Genomic DNA, 21070 nt, shown 5'->3' with positions numbered 1-21070 from the left:
TGTGTGCGATATGCTTCAAGATAAAAACATTCTCAAGACAAGTTGTGGTTTGAGCATTTCACATCTTTATTTCTTTAATTTTTTTTTTAAACAATGTTGTGGCACCCAGGTCAACAGTCTCAAAAAACGTGCACAAAAGTTTTTTTTTTCCTGCAAATAAAAAATAAAATAAATTCTTGACTTGAGCAAAGCAAAGAGCAGGAAATTAGTGTTAACTCACAACCCTTTTCTTTGTCTAGTTCCAGAGCTTCAACGAGTTCAGTTCTCAGCCTCATCACATTTCATAGACAGATCAGTGTCCAGGAGTTAATCCCCCCTTTGGTAGTTAAAAAAAAATATTTCCTCCATTTAAAACAAATATTCCAACATTTTTTTTTTTTTAGTATATATCAGTCTTTACAAAAAAAGCGAGGAGAACCCTCTGCTTCCGACCCCTAGAGCCAAACCCAAACCCCCCAAAACCTCCCCATCCCAGCAAAATATCAACACATGATCTTAGGACCAGGAGAGGGGAGAAAACAGGAATGACATGTAGAGGGGTGAAAAGTGACATGCGTAATCATACACATTTTTAAATTATCAGGATAAATTCAGTTGTGAGTGTCAGAACATTTGTCATCATAACCAAATATAATCGGTGACAGTGCATGTACAGCTACGTATTCTCAGTGACACGAGTGTAATTCATGTTACAAGCACTTCAGTTGAAAAGGTGACAAGGGGAGGGAGGATGCTGTGTATATTTAAAGCAAGTGAGTACAGACATAAAATGGACAGACCGACTTGTGGAACTGGGTGAGGAAAAGGAGGGTGGCGTGTATATAAACACAGAATAAAACAGTCACTCTATTCTTATTTTTGATATTTTTTATTTTTTCGTTTTTTGTCTTTTCCTTTTTAAAGAAAAAAACTGACTGTACAGAACTAAATCTATATGCCTATTTAGAGTTTTTCCAACTCTAGTCCTCTGTGATGGGAAAGAAAGAAATAAAAAAGGGAAGAGAGCGAGGAATTCATAGTAAAAAAAAAAAAAAAAGGTCTAATAGCAACTCATTAAAACCTCCAACTCGAGTCAAAAAGGGAATTAAAAACCTAATTGTTTGCTTCTTTCGACTAAAACCAAAAAAGAAAATAAATAATGAACTCAGCGGATCAAATCAGAGGCGGATGACATGATTTCAAATGAGGAAGAGGCAGTATAATATATAAACTCTTAAGTTGGATAGTTGCATTGACTGCTTTATGGTAGCCGATGATATAAAAAGTGAGATTTAGTGCAGATGCAGTGTCTTATCAGTTGGCTGCCAGTCCTGTGGCCTCAGAGGAAAGCCTGGAGAAACAGACAGAGAGACACCCGGAGACCAGGGAGGGAGAGAGAATAAGGCATGCAATCAGACAGACAGGATAAATGTCATTTTTATCTACATTACATGATCATAATAAAAAGCTAGATAAGGAGATCAGCTGGATTTATTAAACAGAAGAAGTATGATCAGTATATATACTTGATTCTTTGATGGAAGAAATGTGTCAAAGAAATAGTTCAACATCTTAGGAAACGTTCTTATTTGCATTCCTGCCAACAGGTAGAGGAGAAGAACGATACCAGCCATTTAGCTTAGCTTGTCATAAAAAAATGGAAACAGATGAAAACAGCTGGCCTGGCTCCGTCCAAAAGGTAACAAATTCCAACTACCAGCACCTCTAACGCTCACTGGTCATTACGGATGAGCAATACAGCATCATCTGTAACCTTAATTGGAATGGGCGGTCCTAAACCGATAATGGGACGAGGCAGAAGTTTAAAATTTAAACCTGAATTTTGATATATATTCATTATTTACTAGAAACTATTTTCACATAATACGATTGAGTTTTTGATCACAAGAGTAAGAACTATTTACAGAACAAGTTTTTACCTCCAAGTGCCTCTTTGAAATGAATATATACATTTAAAAACAGTTTTTTAATTTTTTGTTATCCAAAATATGTTACAATACATGTTTAACATAATTTTTTTTTACGTAGGCAGTAGATGTTCATTCCCCCCCTGTCTGGGCCCCATAGTAACAAGGAGGCCCTCGGCATGTGCTCAGATCTAGCCTGGCCTCCGCTGAGAAAGTTATGTTTCTACCCGCGTCAGCTGATTGGACGGTTTGTTGGATTGTGTCCATGATTACACAAAAACTACCAAGCAGATTGCTACAAGCAGAGGGTGGGTCTTGGCCAAGAAAAGACCCTGTTAGCTTTTGGTGTGAAAGGGATGGAGCCTGAATGTTTTTCTCACCGTCTTTAACATCAACAGGAAAGGGCATTTTTCAATATTTGTTATATTCTCACAGAATAAGGTATGGATCTTGATGGAAATAATAAAATAAAATCAGATGCACTCATAAAAAAAACATAAGCTGTACTGAGTACTCATTTAAGCTGAGCAAATCCCTACTGATTAAGATACTGTATCTCATTAGTTCAATTCACACAAAAACAGACTTGTCACTGTTAGGTTGCCAGGCAACCAGCCGAAACTCCAGGATGTCTGTTCTCACAGCCATTTCCAGATCATCTCCTCCAACTCATCAAGAAAACAAATAATTCTCAAAATGTCAAACTATTCCTTTAAAGTGATGCTAAACTTTTTTTTTTAATTTGTCTTATCAACAGAAAAATCCTAGTTATTGGTGGTTCGGTGCCTTTTATACCTGAGGGCAGATTTACTTAGAATTTAAAATTACAACTGCTTCTTACATAAGCCAAAAAAACAATCATACATATAGTCTACATTATAACCGCAAACAGTAGTCACTTAAAATTTACTACAAGAAAAACTATTCCCATAAATACAATGTGACATCTTAAAGAGAGCCGCTACCTGAGCAGAGCTTACACGAAGAGAGAAATGCTTTAGTGAAATAATTCACTGTCCATGCTAAGTTCAAGTCGTTTAAAAATATAATGCACTCAACATGTCATTTCTTTAAGATACAGGCCAAATCAAGCTACAGATACCCATTTTATAAATATGGCAGCAGCCATCTGTCTGGCTTGTTTGTGTGCATTCGTTTTCTGTAGTAAGCGTGGCGTGGCACAGCCAGATACAAAAGCAAGTGCAGGTACAGACAACAAAGGGCATTGTCAGTACTTCAGCAGTAGATGACTTATGTTTCCTTCGTTAGTAAGGGGAGAGCCTTCGTCTTTTAGACTTGGAGCTCAGCTCTGGGGCGATTTTGGGCTCAGTGGGGATTGGGTGTGTGGGGTTACTGGCCCCGCTGACAACATGGAGGGCCAGGAGAGGGAGGGGCTTGAGACTGAGGAGACTTGACACACAGGCAGGAGAGCTGGGAAGGAGGGAATCAGTGGAGGAGGAAGAGGAGGAGGAAGAGGAAGGAGGAGGCGGCCCTGGAGCCAACAAGGACAGAGGGATGGAGGCTGAGGGGGGCACCACACAGGAGGAAGAGGAGGAGGAGGAGGAGGAGGAAGAGAAGGAGGAGGTAGCAGCAGAGGAGGTGGTGGTGGTAGTAGTAGTAGTAGTAGTGGTAGTAGTAGTAGTAGAGGTGGAGGGAGGGCACGGGCTGGTCTGTTCGGGGTTCAAGGAGGAGGAGGAGGGAGGAGGTTTAGAGGACTCTACACTGTAGAAAGAGAGACAAGGAGAGAGGGACAACACAGTCGGGATGGATCACAGGGCAAGCTGGTGAGCAATGGGTGGGGGTGGAGGGGTTAGGTGTAAGAGGAGGGGTTAGGTGTAGGAGGAGGGGTGAAGGAGGTGTGGGGGGGGGGGTCACTCAGGGGTGTGATCAAAACACAAGACAAAAAGCTTCATTAGAAACAAATGGGTCGTTCAAAAAAATAAATAAATACATAAATAAACTAAAGCATAAGAAAAGAAAATCACATCTCTGGTGATGAATCGATGAGGAGCAAAGTAAGGGTACAATAAGGGGGAAAACACCAACAAGTGCAGACTGACAGAGAGCTAGCAATACCATAGTAATGATGAGCAGTAGCCAAAAAAAATACTATTAACTCATTGAGTTGGAGCAAAAATCCCAAACTAGAACGATTGATGCAGCAGGTAGGCCCGTTAGGTATTTTCATATAATGGCAGGTACATAAACTATGTAACTAAATTATTTTATTCTTCTAATTTTGAAAAATCTTTTTTTTACATTTATAGACTAAATCAAACTGAACTGAAGCAACCAATTTGTAAAGTGAAACTACATGTAGCACAGAAACTGCAGTGTTTGGATTTTTAAAACCCTGGGACTGAATGAATCACCTGTTGGGAGCTAGAAATAATATTTAAATGATTATCTCACCTTGCGTTGATGAGGTACTCCGCCAGACTGATGCTGGCAGGTGAGCCTGTGATGGTGACCTGGCGGTCAGTTGATCCATCCACTGGATTTGCAATCTTGATCTGGGCACCTGACATTTGCCTGATCTCATTGATCTTGGCTCCCTGGCGGCCGATGATGCACCCAATAAGCTGTAATGGAGAAGAGCAGCAGGGTTAAAGTAACAGGTACTCTTAACTAGACTCTGAATGATAGAATGAGCAGATGCCTCTGGTAAAGTGAGGCCTTGTATACATATATTTGTTTAAACACATATTTCCAAGAACACACAATCTTCCTTTTAAAATCTTGTTGTTTTGCAAAATATCTGAATACCTGCAGACAAGGCTAAAACATTTTATAAACATAAGGTGGTCATACACAACTTAACATTTGGATGGCTTTAATCCTAATCAAACTGCATAATCAACATTAAGATTTTTTAGTTCTTTTATTTGAATTGATGGTGTGAAGACATGCCTCAAATTTAACCGGTAACAGTGATAAAAATAGACTTTTTAAAGTACTTACATCATTTGGAATGGTCATCTCATGGGAACCGGTTTGAGCTGAGGCATCTATCCCTAATAAACCAAAGAATGATAACCAACAGTGACCACAATGCAAAATCAATCTACATGTCATTATCAATAACTCATAAGGTAATAACATCAATAAGCCTCAAAATAGCCCTAAATTCCAAAAGCAACACTTATTTTGAAGACGTAGATATGCATTTGACATACAGTGAGTCAGGTTAAGCAATATCACAGTTATAAACTTAATCAAAATTAACATTAGACTCTGTTGATTACAGGAATGAAAGAACATGTGATGTTTGTTATACAACGTTTTCATTCATTCCATGTTTACCAACTTCGTAAAAATATTCTATTTCCAAAACTTGGCTGTGTAGTTGTATTGTTTTGTTGGGATTACATTATAATTCATTATATGTCAACTCAGACTTTTCCTCAAATAATTCAAGGACAAAATCAACCGAGATGATATTGCGCAAATTCTGACTTTGAGGCTGGCGAGTTCAAAGCCAATGGGCCTCGTTTGTGCTGCGTACCAGTGAATCCCTGGTTGCTCGGCGCAATGGGGAAGGGGCTCTGCTGCATAGCCAGCTGGTGAAGCTTCGTGAGCTGTGGAGAGATAGCAGCAGAGGAAGACTGTGAGAGTGAGAGAGAAGGCAGGGAGAGAAATGGAGGAAATGGGAAAACACAGGAAGAGGGAAAAACAGAACAAAAACATCACAGTCAGTACAGACATATACACAGAGAGAACCCACCCAAAGAAAACTCACACTCCACTCAATACTGTCCATCCTCTCAAAAAGTTCTACATGGATCACTGGTGTCTGGCAATAAGTGTGTTTTTGGTCTTGTCTATGTGGGGTACCCCAAAGGCATTCCTCCAAAGTGCAGGCTGCATCTCTTGGTAATGATTTCTCGCAGTCTTCAGGGTCAGGGCAAAGTCACAATACACAAGGGAGGGAGCTCTCAATATGCATTTTGAATTAGCATCCCCAGTTATCACCAATATAGCTGGAAGGGAAGATTTAGGGAATTGAAAACTACCATAAGCAATGACAACTAGTTACATAAAAAGATAAATCACACTGCTTAAAGGCTTTAGAATAAAATGAAAAAAAGTAAACTGTATAAATGTTACCATATCTTACATGATATCTGACTGGTACTCTTACCAGTATTCAGTGGCAGGTAAAACTAATTACATATTGTCTATCAAATCCAATGTTCCTTTAGAGGGAACTTCTAAAGCTCATTAAAAAAAAAAAAAGAGAGAAAAGATTATTTGAGACGAGACACCAGTGAGCAAAGCACAAAGTAGTAATACAGGGCTGATGAAGAGGGAGGAAAGAGAAACCACATGTTTATATGGGACAGACAGACTAACGAACAAGGTATGTCCAACAACACAGAACACAAGGGAAAGAGTTAGCAGCAGGAACACATCATCATTCATGGAACAGTGGAGAGAACAAATGTCGGTTTAAATGAAAAACTAACTACCAGCCAACTCAGGAACTAAACAAACATGAAGTTCTAACAGTGCTGCTCTCTAAATGGTAACCAAATCTAATAATGGTAGGTCAAAAATAAAGGAAGGGGCAAGTTCAGCTACAGTTAGAGGCTGTGAAAGAAAAAAAAAAAAAAAAAAAAAACAGGGGGTGGGTGGTTGCTCGCTCATTTTGGAAGAGGACAGTTGTAATTATGGATGGGAGTGGTGGGGTCAAGTAAAAACGTCTACTGCACTTACATCTGGCTGTGGAATCGCGTGCTGTCCTTGTACGGCATATGCCTGAAACAAACGAAAACAAAAGCTTTCATAGGCCGCACATCTGATTTAGATTTTGGTCAAGTTACATCTCTCAAAATATATAAGTATCTCCTGAAGACTCCAACACATCAAAGCCTATTCTGACCCAATCTCATTTAAGAATATTCAACACGCAAGTCTTGTCCAAAGCCTCCACATTTCTGGAAAAATAAATCTTTAAATGCATTATAGTAGAATCAAGGAAAGCTTTACAAATATTTTTTTTGGCTCAGACCAAAAATAGTTGGCCACCACACCTCTGAAACGTTTTGCTTGAAACAATGAAATATGAAGTGAAAAGGCCACAACAAATTTCTTAGGCTACATCAGGCTACTTGAGCAGTTCATACTCCCTTTAAACAATTTCAGTAAGCAGATCTGGTTTCTCAACTTGAATACCCTCTACAGCTAGTCTTGACTATTATGGTCCTGGCCAATCAAATACCAGTATTAATATTATCATAAGCACAATTATGGTTCACATGCTGATAAGCAAAAATGACAGACAACTGAAGAAAACAAAGCATCATAAATAAAACAGGTGAGATCCTGCATCCATCTCAAGTGCCATCAGTACCTGTCCACCTGCAAAGATGACGGGGGATCCTGAAGGCTTGGGTCTGTAGGGGATAGTGACCCCTTTTGGGGGAGACTGTACAGGAGACAAAGCAGGTGGATGTTTTATTACATTACAACCAGTGTTACCATGTAACCACTACAAGACTGATACGAGCGTTCAATTGTAGCAACACAAGAAGTATAACCACAATCAATCCCAACAACAGTACTTTATGTGCCAATATGAAGTCTTAAACCGATATTTTCCTGTGCGATACAGCTGCATTTTGCACATTTAGCCAAAGATAAACATAATCTAAAGTATAATTAATATAAGAGAAGCAATTTAATAATTTCTTACAGCTCTATAATTTTTTATTCAAACTATATACCCAGTATTTAAGTCATCCATCAAAGTACTTTCAGTGTAATACTTTGTACATAGTTTTATGGTAATTAAATTATGAGTAAAATGCTACAACTGCAGTCTTGTGTGTCGGCTCAAGACAGCCTTGGTCCAAACCAAACACACAGCACCAAAAAGCCCAGACATCACACTCCCCACATCATTAATTCAAAGCCCAACAGCTGCCACATCATATGCTTCATTGATTTCACAAGTCCACTTACCTCGAGCATGACCACACAGATCTGCTTCACACACTCGATTATCGACTGGGGAGTTCCGGCTATGGTGATGGCTCGCTCCGTAGAATTGGGGAGCATGTCTCCTGCCACTTGTACCTGAGCACCTGTTGACTGCAACGCACAACCAGAGTAAAGTGAGACAAGAACTCAAGACCTGTGTTCCATCAGTGTCTGATGAACTTAAATTCCACAGGTAGAAAAGGTGACGTCACCTAATAATAGAGGGGTGGAGCTCAGTTTTCCATATGTTTTATACTAGATGACCGTCTCTACACATACCTCTCGAATTTCCTTGATCTTGCAGCCACCTTTCCCAATGAGGGAGCCACACTGGCTGGCAGGCACCACAATGCGTAGGGTCACTGGGGGCTTGCTGGTAGCTGTGCTATTTGTCATTGAGCTGCTTATGTCCTAGAAAAAATACGAAGACAAGGGGTGACTTAGATTGGGTTTGGGCTGATCACTGATGACCTGTAAATCCATTAGTCAGTATAAATTATGACCTACCTCTTCCAGCTTTTCAATGATCATGGAGAATGCTTTAAAGATGGCGGTGGTTGGACCTGCCAAAGTAATGATCCTCTCAGGACAATTGCCCTCAGAGATGTTGATGCGAGCCCCGCTCTGCAGACAAAGAGAAGAGCACAGAATTAAAAGATGAAATGAAGATGGAAGACTTCAGATGGTAAAACACGCTGCGCAAATATGCCAACTCTGGCCTCTCAGGAATGATAACTTTACATCCTGTTTTATTCAACCATAACAAGAGTCATAACAGGATGAAGGACCTCACCTCTTCTCTCATCTTCTTCACAGATTCACCTTTCTGTTAGCAGACGAATCACAATGTCAGACTTACAATTTGCAATGTAAAGCAGAAAACTTCAAATAATGGACTTAAATTATGCAGCAGCTTACCTTCCCGATAATACTTCCGACTTCCTAAAATAAGAAGAAGATTTTATTAGGCTTAATGATCATCTTTGAACACCTTTAATGTGTTCCTTACCATAGAGCTTGGCCCATCAAACCTCTCTAGCGACAGCGTAGGTGCACTACCTTCAGAAATTCATTAGTAGTCATATACTCTAGGTCTTTGGACTGAGATACACACTTTATCATAGACAGTTCTTGTTTTTGTCTCATCCAACACAGACTGAAGATGGTGCTGTTCACCACAGTGAGATCTATTCAAGCACACAGTGTCTGTAGGCTGCCAGTTTCTAGCTAGTGCTGGGGCCTGTTTTAGGATGCTAAGAGCTAGTAAAATTTTGGAGGATCGTTTAAGGGTTTGTGCTACACTTCTGTATATCCACAGTATAAGCTGACATGACAGTGTCACATTTTCAGCAGCCGCTCGTTGCTGCATGGCATCTCAGCATTTGAAACCACAACAACAACAACCAGCTACTGTGAGACTAACCATGCAACAAGTGTGTGGCTACGCTGCTGTAGTGAACGCCAGATGTATTAATGACAAACACCAAATGCAATATCATGCCTCATGGTTATACATTTTACCAAGTGATAGAGGTGTTGAAATGGTTTGGTGATATCATCTGAACTGTCACCATTCAAAGACGAATGCAGGGAAGAGAGCCGCCTCCACAATTTTGAAGGTAGAAAGGATACAAGTGCTTAATAGGGGTATAACCAAATAGCAGCAACGTAGCAGCAAAGAGGAACATATCAATATTTAAGCAAAACGAGTCCAGCTTTCCAGTCCAATGTCACATATACTTTTGCTTTGAGGTACAGGATCACATCACCGAGTCGATAGCCTTACTCAGTCATCACATCAAAAGTCCCTGCCCTTCATACATCCTTTGGGATCCTTTATTTCGATAAATATTATGTCATAGTCTATTAGTGTGCCGTCACAAGCAGCTGATGGGTGACCTCACCTTGCCATGCATGAGCAGCCTAATGGTAAGGGTGACATTGAGCCCTCCTTCAATCACACCGGAGTCCATAACTGCAACCTAGTCGTTCGTACAGAACTGGGGTCTTTGGTCACTGAGATGATCTAAAAAGGGACAAACAGACAAATCAGACAATAAATTAAATACCGAGGCTGACAATTGAAGAGACTGAATTGCAATGGTGACTTAATAGTAATTTACATGCTAGCATTGGCTAATATACAATTTGATCTGACCTTATGAGATTTCACAGTTCTTGAAAATTGCAGACTCTACCCATTTCCATTCCTCACCATACTTTTGCTTCATACAGATATCCCCAGTTTGCTAAGCAATTATCTTAATGATTTTATATCAAACTACAATACTCAGTTAAATCACAAAGCCGTTGGATGATAAACATGCAAGTATATAATGTTCATAATTAGTCATTCTTTAGACAAATTACGCTTTCAGGAAGAAAAATGGACCCATTCAGAGGAGCTTGGTACATTTGTAAGATAGCTTATGCTAACCTTGATGCTTATTAAAACTAATGCGTACCAAGATCAGTCATACAAACAGCTCACAGTCTACTTTTACTGTGCCACTAACTTACACGCTTACATAGTTGTGTGTTGCGTTTTATTTTCAATGCTGCTCCGACCCAAGTTATCCGACTTTAAACAAGTAAATTAACACTGAAACCATCGCAAGGCTAACTGAAAAACATATGATTGTATGCTAACAGCGACTTCATCATTAGCTATGAGCAAGTTTATCAACAAATCTGCGGATAATTACTGCCTCGTCACAACAGTTAGACCTATATTAACTAAAATACATCCACAAGTATGTACAGTATGAAAAGCAGGTATTTATCTGCTTACTCCGTGTGTGTTGTTGGGTTAAAAGTAAGTCCATTTAACTATTATCGCTTGTTGTAAGTCTGTTAGCAACTTAGCATTTTGGTCGCTCGCCGTGCTTGGAATGAATGAAGCATGCGTGCGCTACTTAGCAAAGCTAGCCAGTTAGCTTGACTGGTGAACGTTATTATTAGCTGATCAAATATCTGCAACCTTCGTTGCATGGTAGTTAGGTCCTCCTTTGATCAAGTGCGGGCACCAAACAGCAGACAGCTGTTTTAACGCAACATTAAAATCAAACTTTCCCGTGGCTAGCTCAGCTAGCTCAGCTAGCCTAACGTTTCTGTACAGAGACTGCGTGCTCATCATCACGCGGCCTGTTAGCATGCTGCACGGGCAGCGGCTAGCTGCTGGGCGCGATTTCTTTCCGCTACTTCTGATCACAACAAAATTACAAAAAACACCCAACATCAAATTAAAACTCACCTGATTCGTATGCTGGTAAGTGACCGGGGGGAGGGTTGGGGTTGTAAGGGTAGAAGGGGAGAGGTTCGGGAGGGTAGAGACCCGGGGGAGAGTTTAGAAAGGACTCGGGGAGAGGGAAGAGTGATGTGAGATCGAGCTCCACTCCTTTACACAAAGACAACAAAATCATCACCTCTGAACTTTCCCCTTTCACCCAAACCAAACCCCCATCCCGAGCTGACCCGGGACGACACACATTCACGCCTACTTTTAAAAAAAAAAGTAGTCGCAGCATATTTGTGGGACTTAATGCAGCAATATGGCTTCTTAAATTAAATGATTATAATTTACAGATAAGACTTTGAGCGTACAATAGTAACATTAATGCTCTGCTTTACAACACAATAACAATAAGAGGTGGATGTTGGAAATAACCGATAGTACATGTTTTACATATTTAAACGTTTATTTTTTTTAAAAAAAGGAATGCTTTGTAATATGTTCATATTTACAAACTTCAATAACATACTTATTTATATGACCACTAGTGGGCTTCAATTGTACTACAGCTTCAATATTTACCAAAGGGGCGACACACATGTCTATTTAAACATCATTTATTGAACAGGATTTAAGCCCTTTATACATTATAACAGTTGGTGTAAATGAAAAACAATGGAAAGTTGTCTACTGTCATGCTGAAGTGAGAGTCCTGCATTCAAAACCTTCATAAAAAGTAAAGGTTTGATCTGCTGAAGGTGGTTAAAGTATCAAAAGGAAAGACAATAAATATCTGTAACTTTCTCCAACATTGTGATTTCACAAAGAACAACATACATATTTCTTTAAAGCAAATTTGCACATTAAGAAAGTTGTTTTCTAATATACACAGAGCCAATGCACGATATAATAAAACCACACAATTTCAAAGAAATCCTGTAAAAAAATATCAGTATGACCTTTTCTGTGTTTATTGTTAATAGTTAGTAAGGCAGCTCTTCTGTGAAAGCCTTGTCACGAGCCGGTGGCCTCAGTCTGAGTCACTGCTGCTGCTGCTGCTGCTGCTGCTGGAGGACTGGAAAGAAAGAGAGAAAATACATGTGTACACATATTTTAATACCTTTGACTTTTAACCACATACAACAAACGTTTAAAGCTGCATTTTACAAAAGGCAAAATCTGTCATTATTGACGAGGTGAAAGTTTAAAAATGACCTCAATGTACACAGGATCAGAAGAAGCTGAAGGGAAGTTATTATCACCTCACTATTTTCAATGGCCATTAACTACAAACCTATTGTAATAGATTGTAAAGGATCATGGATTCATTTGGTATAATCTTGCCTACAATCTTCTTCTTCTCCACTAGAAAAAAAAGTAGATGTAGGATTCAGTATAATTTCAAGTATTTCTCTGATCCTTTCTGTAAAGGTGTGCAGCTCTTTGCACTCTACATGACTCTGTTTATATTGTTTGGTGAAGGTGTGTGTTTGCGGCCCTGATGGAGCCTGGAGCTCAGCAAGTTTAATCTTTTTATCCAATATTGACTCGTGCATGAGGGGCTGTTTTAAACAACTTTTACAGGGTGTATCTTTAAACCAGATCTCACCTTCCAGTGACCGTGTTTGTTCCACTTGTTGGCTTTCTTCATCTTCTTCCTCAACTTTTTGTTGGCTTTATGTCCAAGCAGCCCCACTCCTATTCCTGCCAATCCTCCGGATAACGCTCCACTGAGGTGATTTACCCCTCCATGATGGTAACCTCTGTAGTTGTAACCTGCGTGGTGATGACCTATGTGGTGATGACCCATGTGGTGATGACCCATGTGGTGATGGTGACCTCCGTGGTGACGCCCACCTGGAAAACATGGGTATGGACCCGGGGGGACACCTGCAGGAGGGACTGGGCCTACTGGATATCCAGCTGGAGCCATGGGATAAGGATGCGGATATGGTCCCGGAGCTCTGTAAGGCATCACCCCTGGAGGTGGATTGGTGGACATGGCGGGGTTCATTGCAGCTGGGTATGCTGGATGTGGAGGCTGTGGGAAAACTCCTGGTGCAGCAGGATACGTGTATGCAGGGTTGTAGCTAGGTGGGAAGGCCGGGTTTGGTGGGCCCAACATAGGAGGCCCAGGAGGGGGAGGACCTGATATACATATAAGCACACATACATGCCGATTAAAAAACATGCCAAAGTAAAGTGTTTGTGTGTGTGTATTTGTGTGTATGTTTGAGATCCTACCTTGATTTGGCCACATGGTTATGTTTTCCGAACAGTCAAACACTTCAGTTGTAACACAAAATCCTGAGGAAACGGTGAGAAAGTGCAAAGGTCAATGATGGATAACATTTTAAAAATGTTTTTTTAAAAAGCATAATAGAAAGAAGAATAAGGCAGAATAACTTTTGTAATAGAGTATCAGAGGCTCGTGGAAATTCTGGATTGCAACTAAACCAGGGGTAAAAGAAGCTAATTAGTAGCCCGATTGTGTCTGGTTTGAATCCCTGAGCAGATGGCAGTACAATCTGGCAAAATCACTGCTGGAAACCCGAGGGTCAAGATCAGGTGTGAAATCCTGTCGTTGTGTCTTCATGCCTCTCCAGCTTATAGCTTTATGTTTGTGTTCAGATAGGTTAAATACAGATGATACATTTCGTCATGGCTCTCTAATGTCATCACAGCAACGTCTGTGATTTTCAGCCAGCTATGACATAATGTGCCCATTATATGAGGGGGAACGCTTCCTGACAGCTGAAAATGTGACTGTCAGATACTGTGTTCAATATGAGAGGAAGCTCACACGTCTGTCAAATTCATACTGCTAACTTCTCCTCCCTGACAACTGGATCAGAATTTGCTGTTGCTCTGTGACATGCTGTACTATTTCTATCAGACAATAGAAATACATAACTGACTTAATAGGACTAACTTTAATTCTTATTAATAAATTACACACATGTTGTGTTTTTTTGCCTGAACATTCATTTAATCATCAAAAAGCAAATGACAACGTGGCTTTTGCCATTCAACACTATGAAGGAAATTGTGGTGGAACTTTTTTTGTCATATCAAATTACAGAAGTATGAAATAGAATTACAGTAAACCAATCTTAATATAAAAAAGTGCTGTTATATGTTGTTGAAAACACAATTATGCCAAATTGTTTTCTTGTGAGACTTACATTTTCCCACTGTGAAGCTCAATCTATCCCGTAATTTATAATGGTACATGATTAATACATTGCCATATCAACACACGAGCAGAAGTATATAATTTGATATAGTCTATAATCAAGGAATATTAATGAAGTAAAATTACATTACATGAAAAGAGCAAAATGTATTGTCTAAGGAGTTTCTTATTTGATTTAATATTTTGGTTTTGCTGTGATCAAAATCCAAAAAGTCACTAAACATTCTTTCCATCAGTGCAGTTCTGTGGTTTCTGTAAATCAGTTCTAAAAAGTTTCCACTATTAAAACATCGTTTATCACTTGGCTCTACAGCATATGTCACAAAGATGACTTTTAATCACTCGTTTTGTCCACAAGAAGTTAAAAGCTCAAAGACCTGCAACTCACAGTGATATAAAACTTTACTAGAGTAGCGTCAGAACCTATGACAACTGTAAATATCACCTGATCGGTGAACAGACTAATTATTTTACCACATACTGTAAAGAAAATGTAATGACCACCACTCTGTATGGATCAAAAATACATTTGTGATGCCTATACGAGGTGTCAACATTTGTATTGTATGTGATGAGATTTAGTTTAGATTTTTACTGATTGAATTTAAGAATTATTGTATGAGATGGACAAATAAACCCATTTTACAGTTACTTTAGCACATCAGTTTCCACCACATTAGGTGGGCTATGCCTGAAAATGAAGCAAGTTTTCCAATTAACCTCACCTGCACAAAAGGTGAGTTTACTGTGGGTACATCTTTATTACAACTACTCAAATACTTGGGTAAGAAACTACACCTCTTACTAACATTATTGAAGTCATTTCAAACACAAAAAGTACTTATCACAGCTCATAAAGCCTAAAACATGAAGGTCTCAGCAATCACCTGTACATTTCACAACAAATGCAAATCTACATCAGCTCACAGGGATCAAATCAGAGATCTAAACTAGGTCTGAATAATCGGACTTTTGTAGTTTATCAGTTTTATCATGAGTAGATTTCGTGATCTTACCTTAAAGACTTGCTTCAGGTCTGGTTAAGTTTCGTCCGGAATACAGAGTTCCTTATATGTCTTCCGCATTGAGGTGCATGGGAACAGCAAAAACATGCACGACTAAGCCACGCCCATTGCACCCGGACACGCCCATTATTTGCGTAATGGAAACGGTCCAAAAAGCTTTGAGTGGGATGTTGATCCACCAGTTTCTGTGGTTCAAAAGACAGTCATAATGGAAATGATGATGTTTACTCTCAACCATTGTAAATTGTGTTTCAGTGACACAAGCACACACACACACCTGACATGAAATAACCAGGCTATGATTCACACTCCATAGTCACACATAAATTCATTACATCATGGATCAGCTGGTATGTAATCAGCTATACATGACACATATAGGCTTTCTAGAGTTTTGATGGATTTTGTTTTAATAAAGACAACAAAGAGATTTACCAAAACAACTAAAGTCAGGGCCCCTGGGCTTCAGGACGACCTACCTAAGGAGATAAGAGTCTTCCTTTTTTTAACTGAATTTTCAACTTTCATTCTTTCTACTGCTTTCAGACAATTCATCTGTTTTTAATTCCTGCCTTGAGATGTCTTTTTTTCGTACGTCCTTTAGTACTTTGTTATCTTAAATCTACGTAAAGTACTTTATTCCTTTTGCTGCTCACAAGCTTTTTATCTGTTCCTAATTCCTTTAATGTGATGTCATCTTCTAATCATCCTTTTAAATCTTTTAAAAAATGTTTTTCTCTCTCTTCCTTCTCTGTGATTTTGCCTGTTTTATTGCTTTTATTCCCTTAACTTGTAATGACTCATATTGACTTTCTGTGTTTTTACATTTTTTGTTCTGCCTTTCTGTTTTAACTTCACCTGAGACTAGACATCCTTGTTGAGCGTTCATTCTGTAACATTATCTTCCTGAGATTCCCACTTTTGCTTGTTTGGCAAGCACTTTGTAAACTCTGTTTTTAAAGATGCTATATGAAGTATTGTTATTATTATCAATATTATTAAATGCACATATTATTATTACTTTTTAAAACAAATACAAACAGAACTTTTCATAGAAAGTGCACAGCTGCATTACTTTTAGATTGGGGCTGTCACCACATCAGATCTTCACTTCATGGTTATCTAAATAATTCATGATAGCGATATTACGATATCGATCCCACTACAGGAAGACTGTCCAACTCATACATTGTTTTCTTCAACAAGATTTGGTGCGGCAGTGGTAGCCTACATTCCAGTGAAAAGGAAACTTGTATGTGAGCTCACATAGTCTCCATTAACAGTGTCAGATCCACCAACTAGCTGTCTTGAGGATCTTTATAAAGAAATCATATCGAAATTAAAAACCGATGTATGTACATGTATCAGTTATCTACCTTATTGCTGAAAAATAGGATATCATTTAAAAATAAGACTTATTATTTACGATAGAAATGTTGTTGCACTTTAAAATGTCCCAATAGGAGGGGTGTGAATTTTACATGTAGTTATAAATTAATTATAAAATAGATATATCGTGCTTCTAACATGTTTTTGATTTTCCATTAGCATCTTTTTTATTTAGAAACTTAAAATGAAATACTTGTTTATAGGACCACTAATGTACTGAAACTGAGTTTACAACATTCATCTTTCAAGGGAAAACACACACATTTTAGACTCTTCATTTTTCATTAATTTATTGAGGCAGAATTAAGTTAAGACCCTTTACAAATAAGTACAATTAGTGGAGACACAAAGCAATGCAGATTGTTTTTTCTGCAGTCATTTGCAGTAGCGTCTACATAAAGACACCTTATACCTGCATAGTTCTCCACCTTTGGGTTAATCTTCCGAAGACAAAATATATATTTTACATAATTTCTCTCACTGAATCGTAATGTTAGATATTCTCAATCAAAACAAAGTTGTGCAATAAGATAGTCGTCTGCACATTGCTGCAGTCCCTCTTCAAATTATTCCATTAATGTTTGTACTCTATTAGTGAATGAAGCCTATGATATCAATGCCATAAACTAAAAGAAAAGAAAGAAAATTAATACATGGTGGAATGTCAATACAGCCAAAACGCTGTGCAGATGTTCACAGCGATAGCTTGTGCATGCATTTATAGTGTATATATGGATCAAATGCAAGATATGCTAAAACACTGCATTTTCACAGAAGTCCTGTTAAAACTGATGAGTAGGTTTTTTTCTGTGTTGATTGTTAATAGTAGGTTTGTCCTTTTGCAAAGCAGCATTCCTCTGAAAGCCTGGTCTCAGTCGGAGTCACTGCTGCTGCTGCTGCTGCTGCTGGAGGAGGAGGACTGTGGAGGAACAGAGTCAAATTATATACATTTCATATTTTTACATAATGAAAAAAGTGCAATTACAGCTTGAGAATGACCTCACATTATTAAAAAAAGTGAACTTTAAATAAGTTATTTTATCGGATGTAGGGGTGTAGTCTGAAACGGTCGCTTCTACATGAGAGTCACAGTCATTATTCATACTGTTGTATCCTCAGAACATTTAATGCACAGATGTGTTTACATATCCACTTGTTGCTGCGTCTTGCATGAGTCTCCCAGCAGCCATTAGATGTCACTGTATCGCTGATATTAAAACTGATTTCAACTACAGCGCTTCAGATAATCTCAAAATATACATAATTATTTAACATAATTCAAGATACGTGGTTTTATGTAGGATATTAAGTGTTAACTTAATGTACTATACAATTATATAACAGGACACATCTGCCGTAACTCTGTTAAAAGCAAACACAATAATTCACACTGCACAAAAACTGCACAGTCACTGTGCTCACAGCAACCTTGTTAGCTGGAAACTTCAGCTGTCTCCTGAAAACACCAGTCTTATCTGAATCTATTCAAATCCTAATGGAATGAAATGCAGAATGGCAGAGCGAGGCTAACATTTGTAGCTGTCATGTACACTACCACTGATACTGTGAGGGGATAATGGGGATACCAATTCTTCTTGTGAAAGAAAAATGACAAAAAAGGATATTTAAGTAGAGCTGAAACTATAAACCTAATAGCTGATTGACAGAGAAATCCATTCTGATGAACTGATTTACAAAAGTCTTTGTTCAAGGAAAAAATCATCAAGTTCAAAGTACAATCTAGTGTCTGGGTGTGCCCTGGCTGTGTAAGTAATCTTAACTATAAAAGTCTATATCTCTCCTTAGAGTTGAGCATAAATCCTGTTGACTCCTGACATAGGTTCCTCTTTAGCTGTCCTGCACTTTGCACTCAACATGACTGTATTTAAATTGCTTGGTGAAGGAGTGTGTTGGCAGCACTGTGGCTGAGGAGCGACGGCAGGCTCAAGTTTGCATGAGCAACATTTTAAACATCTCTTACATGGTGCATCTTTCAACACAAACTCACCTTGCCATGTTTGTGCCCCCCATGTTTGTGCCCCTTCTTTGCTTTCTTCATCTTTTTGTGGGCTTTATGTCCGACCACACCCATTCCCATTCCTGCCATTCCCCCGGCTAACATGGGATTCATGGGATTCATCCCGCCGTGGTGATCTTTTTTTTTATCTTTGTGATGACCTTTGTGGTGACCTTTGTGACCTCCTTTTGGAGAGTGCGGGTATGGACCTGGGTGAACACCTGCAGGAGGAACTCCGGGATATCCACCTGGAGCCATAGGATAAGGATGTTGCCCTGGAGCTCCATAAGGCATCGCCCCTGGTGCTACATTCGGTGGCATGGCTGGGTTCATCCCAGCTGGGTACTGGCCTGGTTGGGGGAAGGCTCCTGGTGCAGGTGCAGTAGGAAATGCAGGGTTGTAGCCAGGAGGGTAGGCAGGGTTCGGCGGGCCCATTGGAGGGGGAGGACCTGATATACATAATATCACACATACACGGTATTACCTAGAGCACCTATATTATTAAACAGGCCTATGGCAAGAACATAAAATGCTGGTTACGTATGATGGTATCTCACCTTGATTTGGCCACATGGTTACGCTTTTTCACCTGACGAGTCAAACACTTAAGTTGTCACAAGAAATCCTGAAGAAACAATGAGAGGAAAGTTAAATTACAGGGTGGTGATGCAACACTGTATATTGTATCATTTAGAACATGGAAATTGATCTAACCCAAATCAAACAAGTCACCACACAACAGTGCAGTTCTCTGGTTTTCTGTCCTGATGATCTCCTTCAATCCGTCAGCACATCTGTTTTCTATAATTTATATCTGCTGTATATGAGAACTCCAGCACTGTTAAACTGTTGCAGCTCTCATCAGTGGGCTGTTACGTCTTGTATCTTACTGTATCAAAAAGGTCAAGATGACTAATTATGTAGGATATACATCCTACAGTAATAAAAAAAATGTAAACCAGAGGTGGGAAGTAATGAAATACAAATACTTTTTTAACTGGTACTGTACTTAAATCGATTTTTTAGCAATCTTTACTTCTGACAACTTTTAAATTGAACAGTCTTTGAACTACATTAGTATGACGTGAGGTTCAGTAAGCAGTGGAAAGAAATGGCCATTAGACCTTCAGAGGGATACTCTTTTACTTTTACACTTTGAGTTTGTTTCAGAGCTTGTACTCTATTTTACTTGAGTAAAGAAGTTGAATCAGTTCTTCAACCTGAGTAGAGAATGTGTGTACTTTTTCCACCTCTGATGACGACTCAGCATTACTGAGTAGAAAACGTGATAACCACCATTCTGTAAACAGGCTTTGAATTTAATGAATATCCACAAAGTGTCAAAATCTGTAGATAATGCCATAAGTCTTAGATTTGCTCCAAATTGGGATTTTGCATGTTGAAAGAGAATTATTGGGTGAGATATAGAAACACACCCAGGTTCAGTCTATTAAGTACATTGTGTCTCTCAAGTAATACTACTACTACTACTAATAATAATAATAAGAACACATTTTATCTATATCTATATTTAAGTGGTTTGACAAACAACGAAAACAGGAAACTCAGGAAGACAATATTAATGAATAAACCCTCAATAGTCAAGCCAAACACTAAGGTGACACTCTAAGGTGAAGTTAAAACAAGAAGGCAAAAAAACACAAAAAGTTAATATGATTAACTACAAAAAAGCCTTAAAACTGTTTTTTTTTTTAAATCACAGAATTGAAAAAAAACAATTGCAAAAATATTAATAAATAAAAGAATAAAATCAATAAATGACGATAAGAAGATGACAATGTTGAGTTCATTAAACTAATGCGGTATAAAACTTCTCTGGGTGAGTAAAGTGGGAAAAAAAGTAAAAATCAGGCTTCAACAACCAATAAAACATAACACTCTATATAACATAACGCACTCATCAGAGGTCATGACGTGAACAACATGGTGTGTAAACTGTGGTTTTCACGTGAATCCCTGAACTAACAACAATCATTTCGCAACACCTTCTCTATTTAACTCCACATTAATCTGCAGGTATGGAGACAGAAATGAGCAGATATAAGTCTGAATCATCGGACTGTTGCAGTTTCGGGTTTTTTAGTTGATAATCGCTGTTTTTACCTTTGAAAGCTTGTCTCAGGTCTGGTCTGGTTCGTCCAAGAAAAAGGGTTTGTCAGGAATCCAGAGCTCCTCTGCTTGACTTCCGCATCGAGCTCCGCGGAAGCAGCACCAGAGGAAGCCACGCCCATTGTTAAAGGCTCGGCACATTACTGACACCAGTCCAACGAGCTGTGTGCATGATGAAGTTGACCCACGTGT

General features: G+C 38.9%; 3 protein-coding genes across 6 annotated transcripts; all 3 read right to left on the bottom strand.

Moving 5' to 3' along the window:
* Window positions 1-42: 42 nt before the first annotated feature.
* LOC115582957 (poly(rC)-binding protein 2) lies at window positions 43-11334 on the bottom strand. 4 transcript variants are annotated; one of them, XM_030419222.1, is made up of 13 exons: window positions 11143-11334; window positions 9794-9915; window positions 8808-8831; window positions 8683-8715; window positions 8397-8513; window positions 8169-8300; window positions 7872-8000; window positions 7261-7335; window positions 6624-6665; window positions 5413-5512; window positions 4869-4921; window positions 4320-4489; window positions 43-1330 (listed from the first exon to the last, which is right to left on the bottom strand). In XM_030419222.1, exons 2-13 carry the CDS (start codon window positions 9860-9862, stop codon window positions 1294-1296), a joined length of 981 nt encoding a protein of 326 aa, XP_030275082.1. In that variant the 5' UTR covers window positions 9863-9915; window positions 11143-11334; the 3' UTR covers window positions 43-1293. The 4 variants fall into 4 exon arrangements, with proteins under 4 accessions (XP_030275082.1, XP_030275083.1, XP_030275080.1 ...); XM_030419223.1 differs by having other exon boundaries at window positions 5413-5485; XM_030419220.1 differs by lacking the exon at window positions 43-1330 and adding an exon at window positions 1488-3629.
* A 388-nt stretch (window positions 11335-11722) lies between these two features.
* On the bottom strand, window positions 11723-15446 carry LOC115582791 (proline-rich protein 13-like). Its single transcript, XM_030419004.1, has 4 exons — window positions 15334-15446; window positions 13366-13428; window positions 12731-13269; window positions 11723-12196 (listed from the first exon to the last, which is right to left on the bottom strand). Exons 2-4 carry the CDS (start codon window positions 13379-13381, stop codon window positions 12152-12154), a joined length of 600 nt encoding a protein of 199 aa, XP_030274864.1. The 5' UTR covers window positions 13382-13428; window positions 15334-15446; the 3' UTR covers window positions 11723-12151.
* A 1558-nt stretch (window positions 15447-17004) lies between these two features.
* On the bottom strand, window positions 17005-20976 carry LOC115582574 (proline-rich protein 13-like). Its single transcript, XM_030418593.1, has 4 exons — window positions 20873-20976; window positions 19306-19373; window positions 18740-19197; window positions 17005-17650 (listed from the first exon to the last, which is right to left on the bottom strand). Exons 2-4 carry the CDS (start codon window positions 19319-19321, stop codon window positions 17603-17605), a joined length of 522 nt encoding a protein of 173 aa, XP_030274453.1. The 5' UTR covers window positions 19322-19373; window positions 20873-20976; the 3' UTR covers window positions 17005-17602.
* Window positions 20977-21070: the final 94 nt, after the last annotated feature.

The sequence above is a fragment of the Sparus aurata genome, chromosome 6, assembly GCF_900880675.1.
Source record: "Sparus aurata chromosome 6, fSpaAur1.1, whole genome shotgun sequence".
NCBI lineage: Eukaryota > Metazoa > Chordata > Actinopteri > Spariformes > Sparidae > Sparus > Sparus aurata.
This window is presented reverse-complemented; position numbering and strand designations above follow the sequence as displayed.

Coding starts and splice junctions, on each gene's coding strand:
- LOC115582574 (XM_030418593.1), bottom strand. Junction 17,651..18,739: donor GGGGGCACAAACATGGCAAG/GTGAGTTTGTGT, acceptor GTTCCTCCACAG/TCCTCCTCCTCCAGCAGCAG.
- LOC115582957 (XM_030419220.1), bottom strand. CDS start 9,862: ATGGACTCCGGTGTGATTGAAGGAGGGCTCAATGTCACCCTTACCATT. Junction 8,301..8,396: donor TCATTGAAAAGCTGGAAGAG/GTAGGTCATAAT, acceptor TATTTTTTCTAG/GACATAAGCAGCTCAATGAC. Junction 4,922..5,412: donor GAGCAACCAGGGATTCACTG/GTACGCAGCACA, acceptor TTGGTTTATTAG/GGATAGATGCCTCAGCTCAA.
- LOC115582791 (XM_030419004.1), bottom strand. Junction 12,197..12,730: donor ACAAACACGGTCACTGGAAG/GTGAGATCTGGT, acceptor CTTTCTTTCCAG/TCCTCCAGCAGCAGCAGCAG.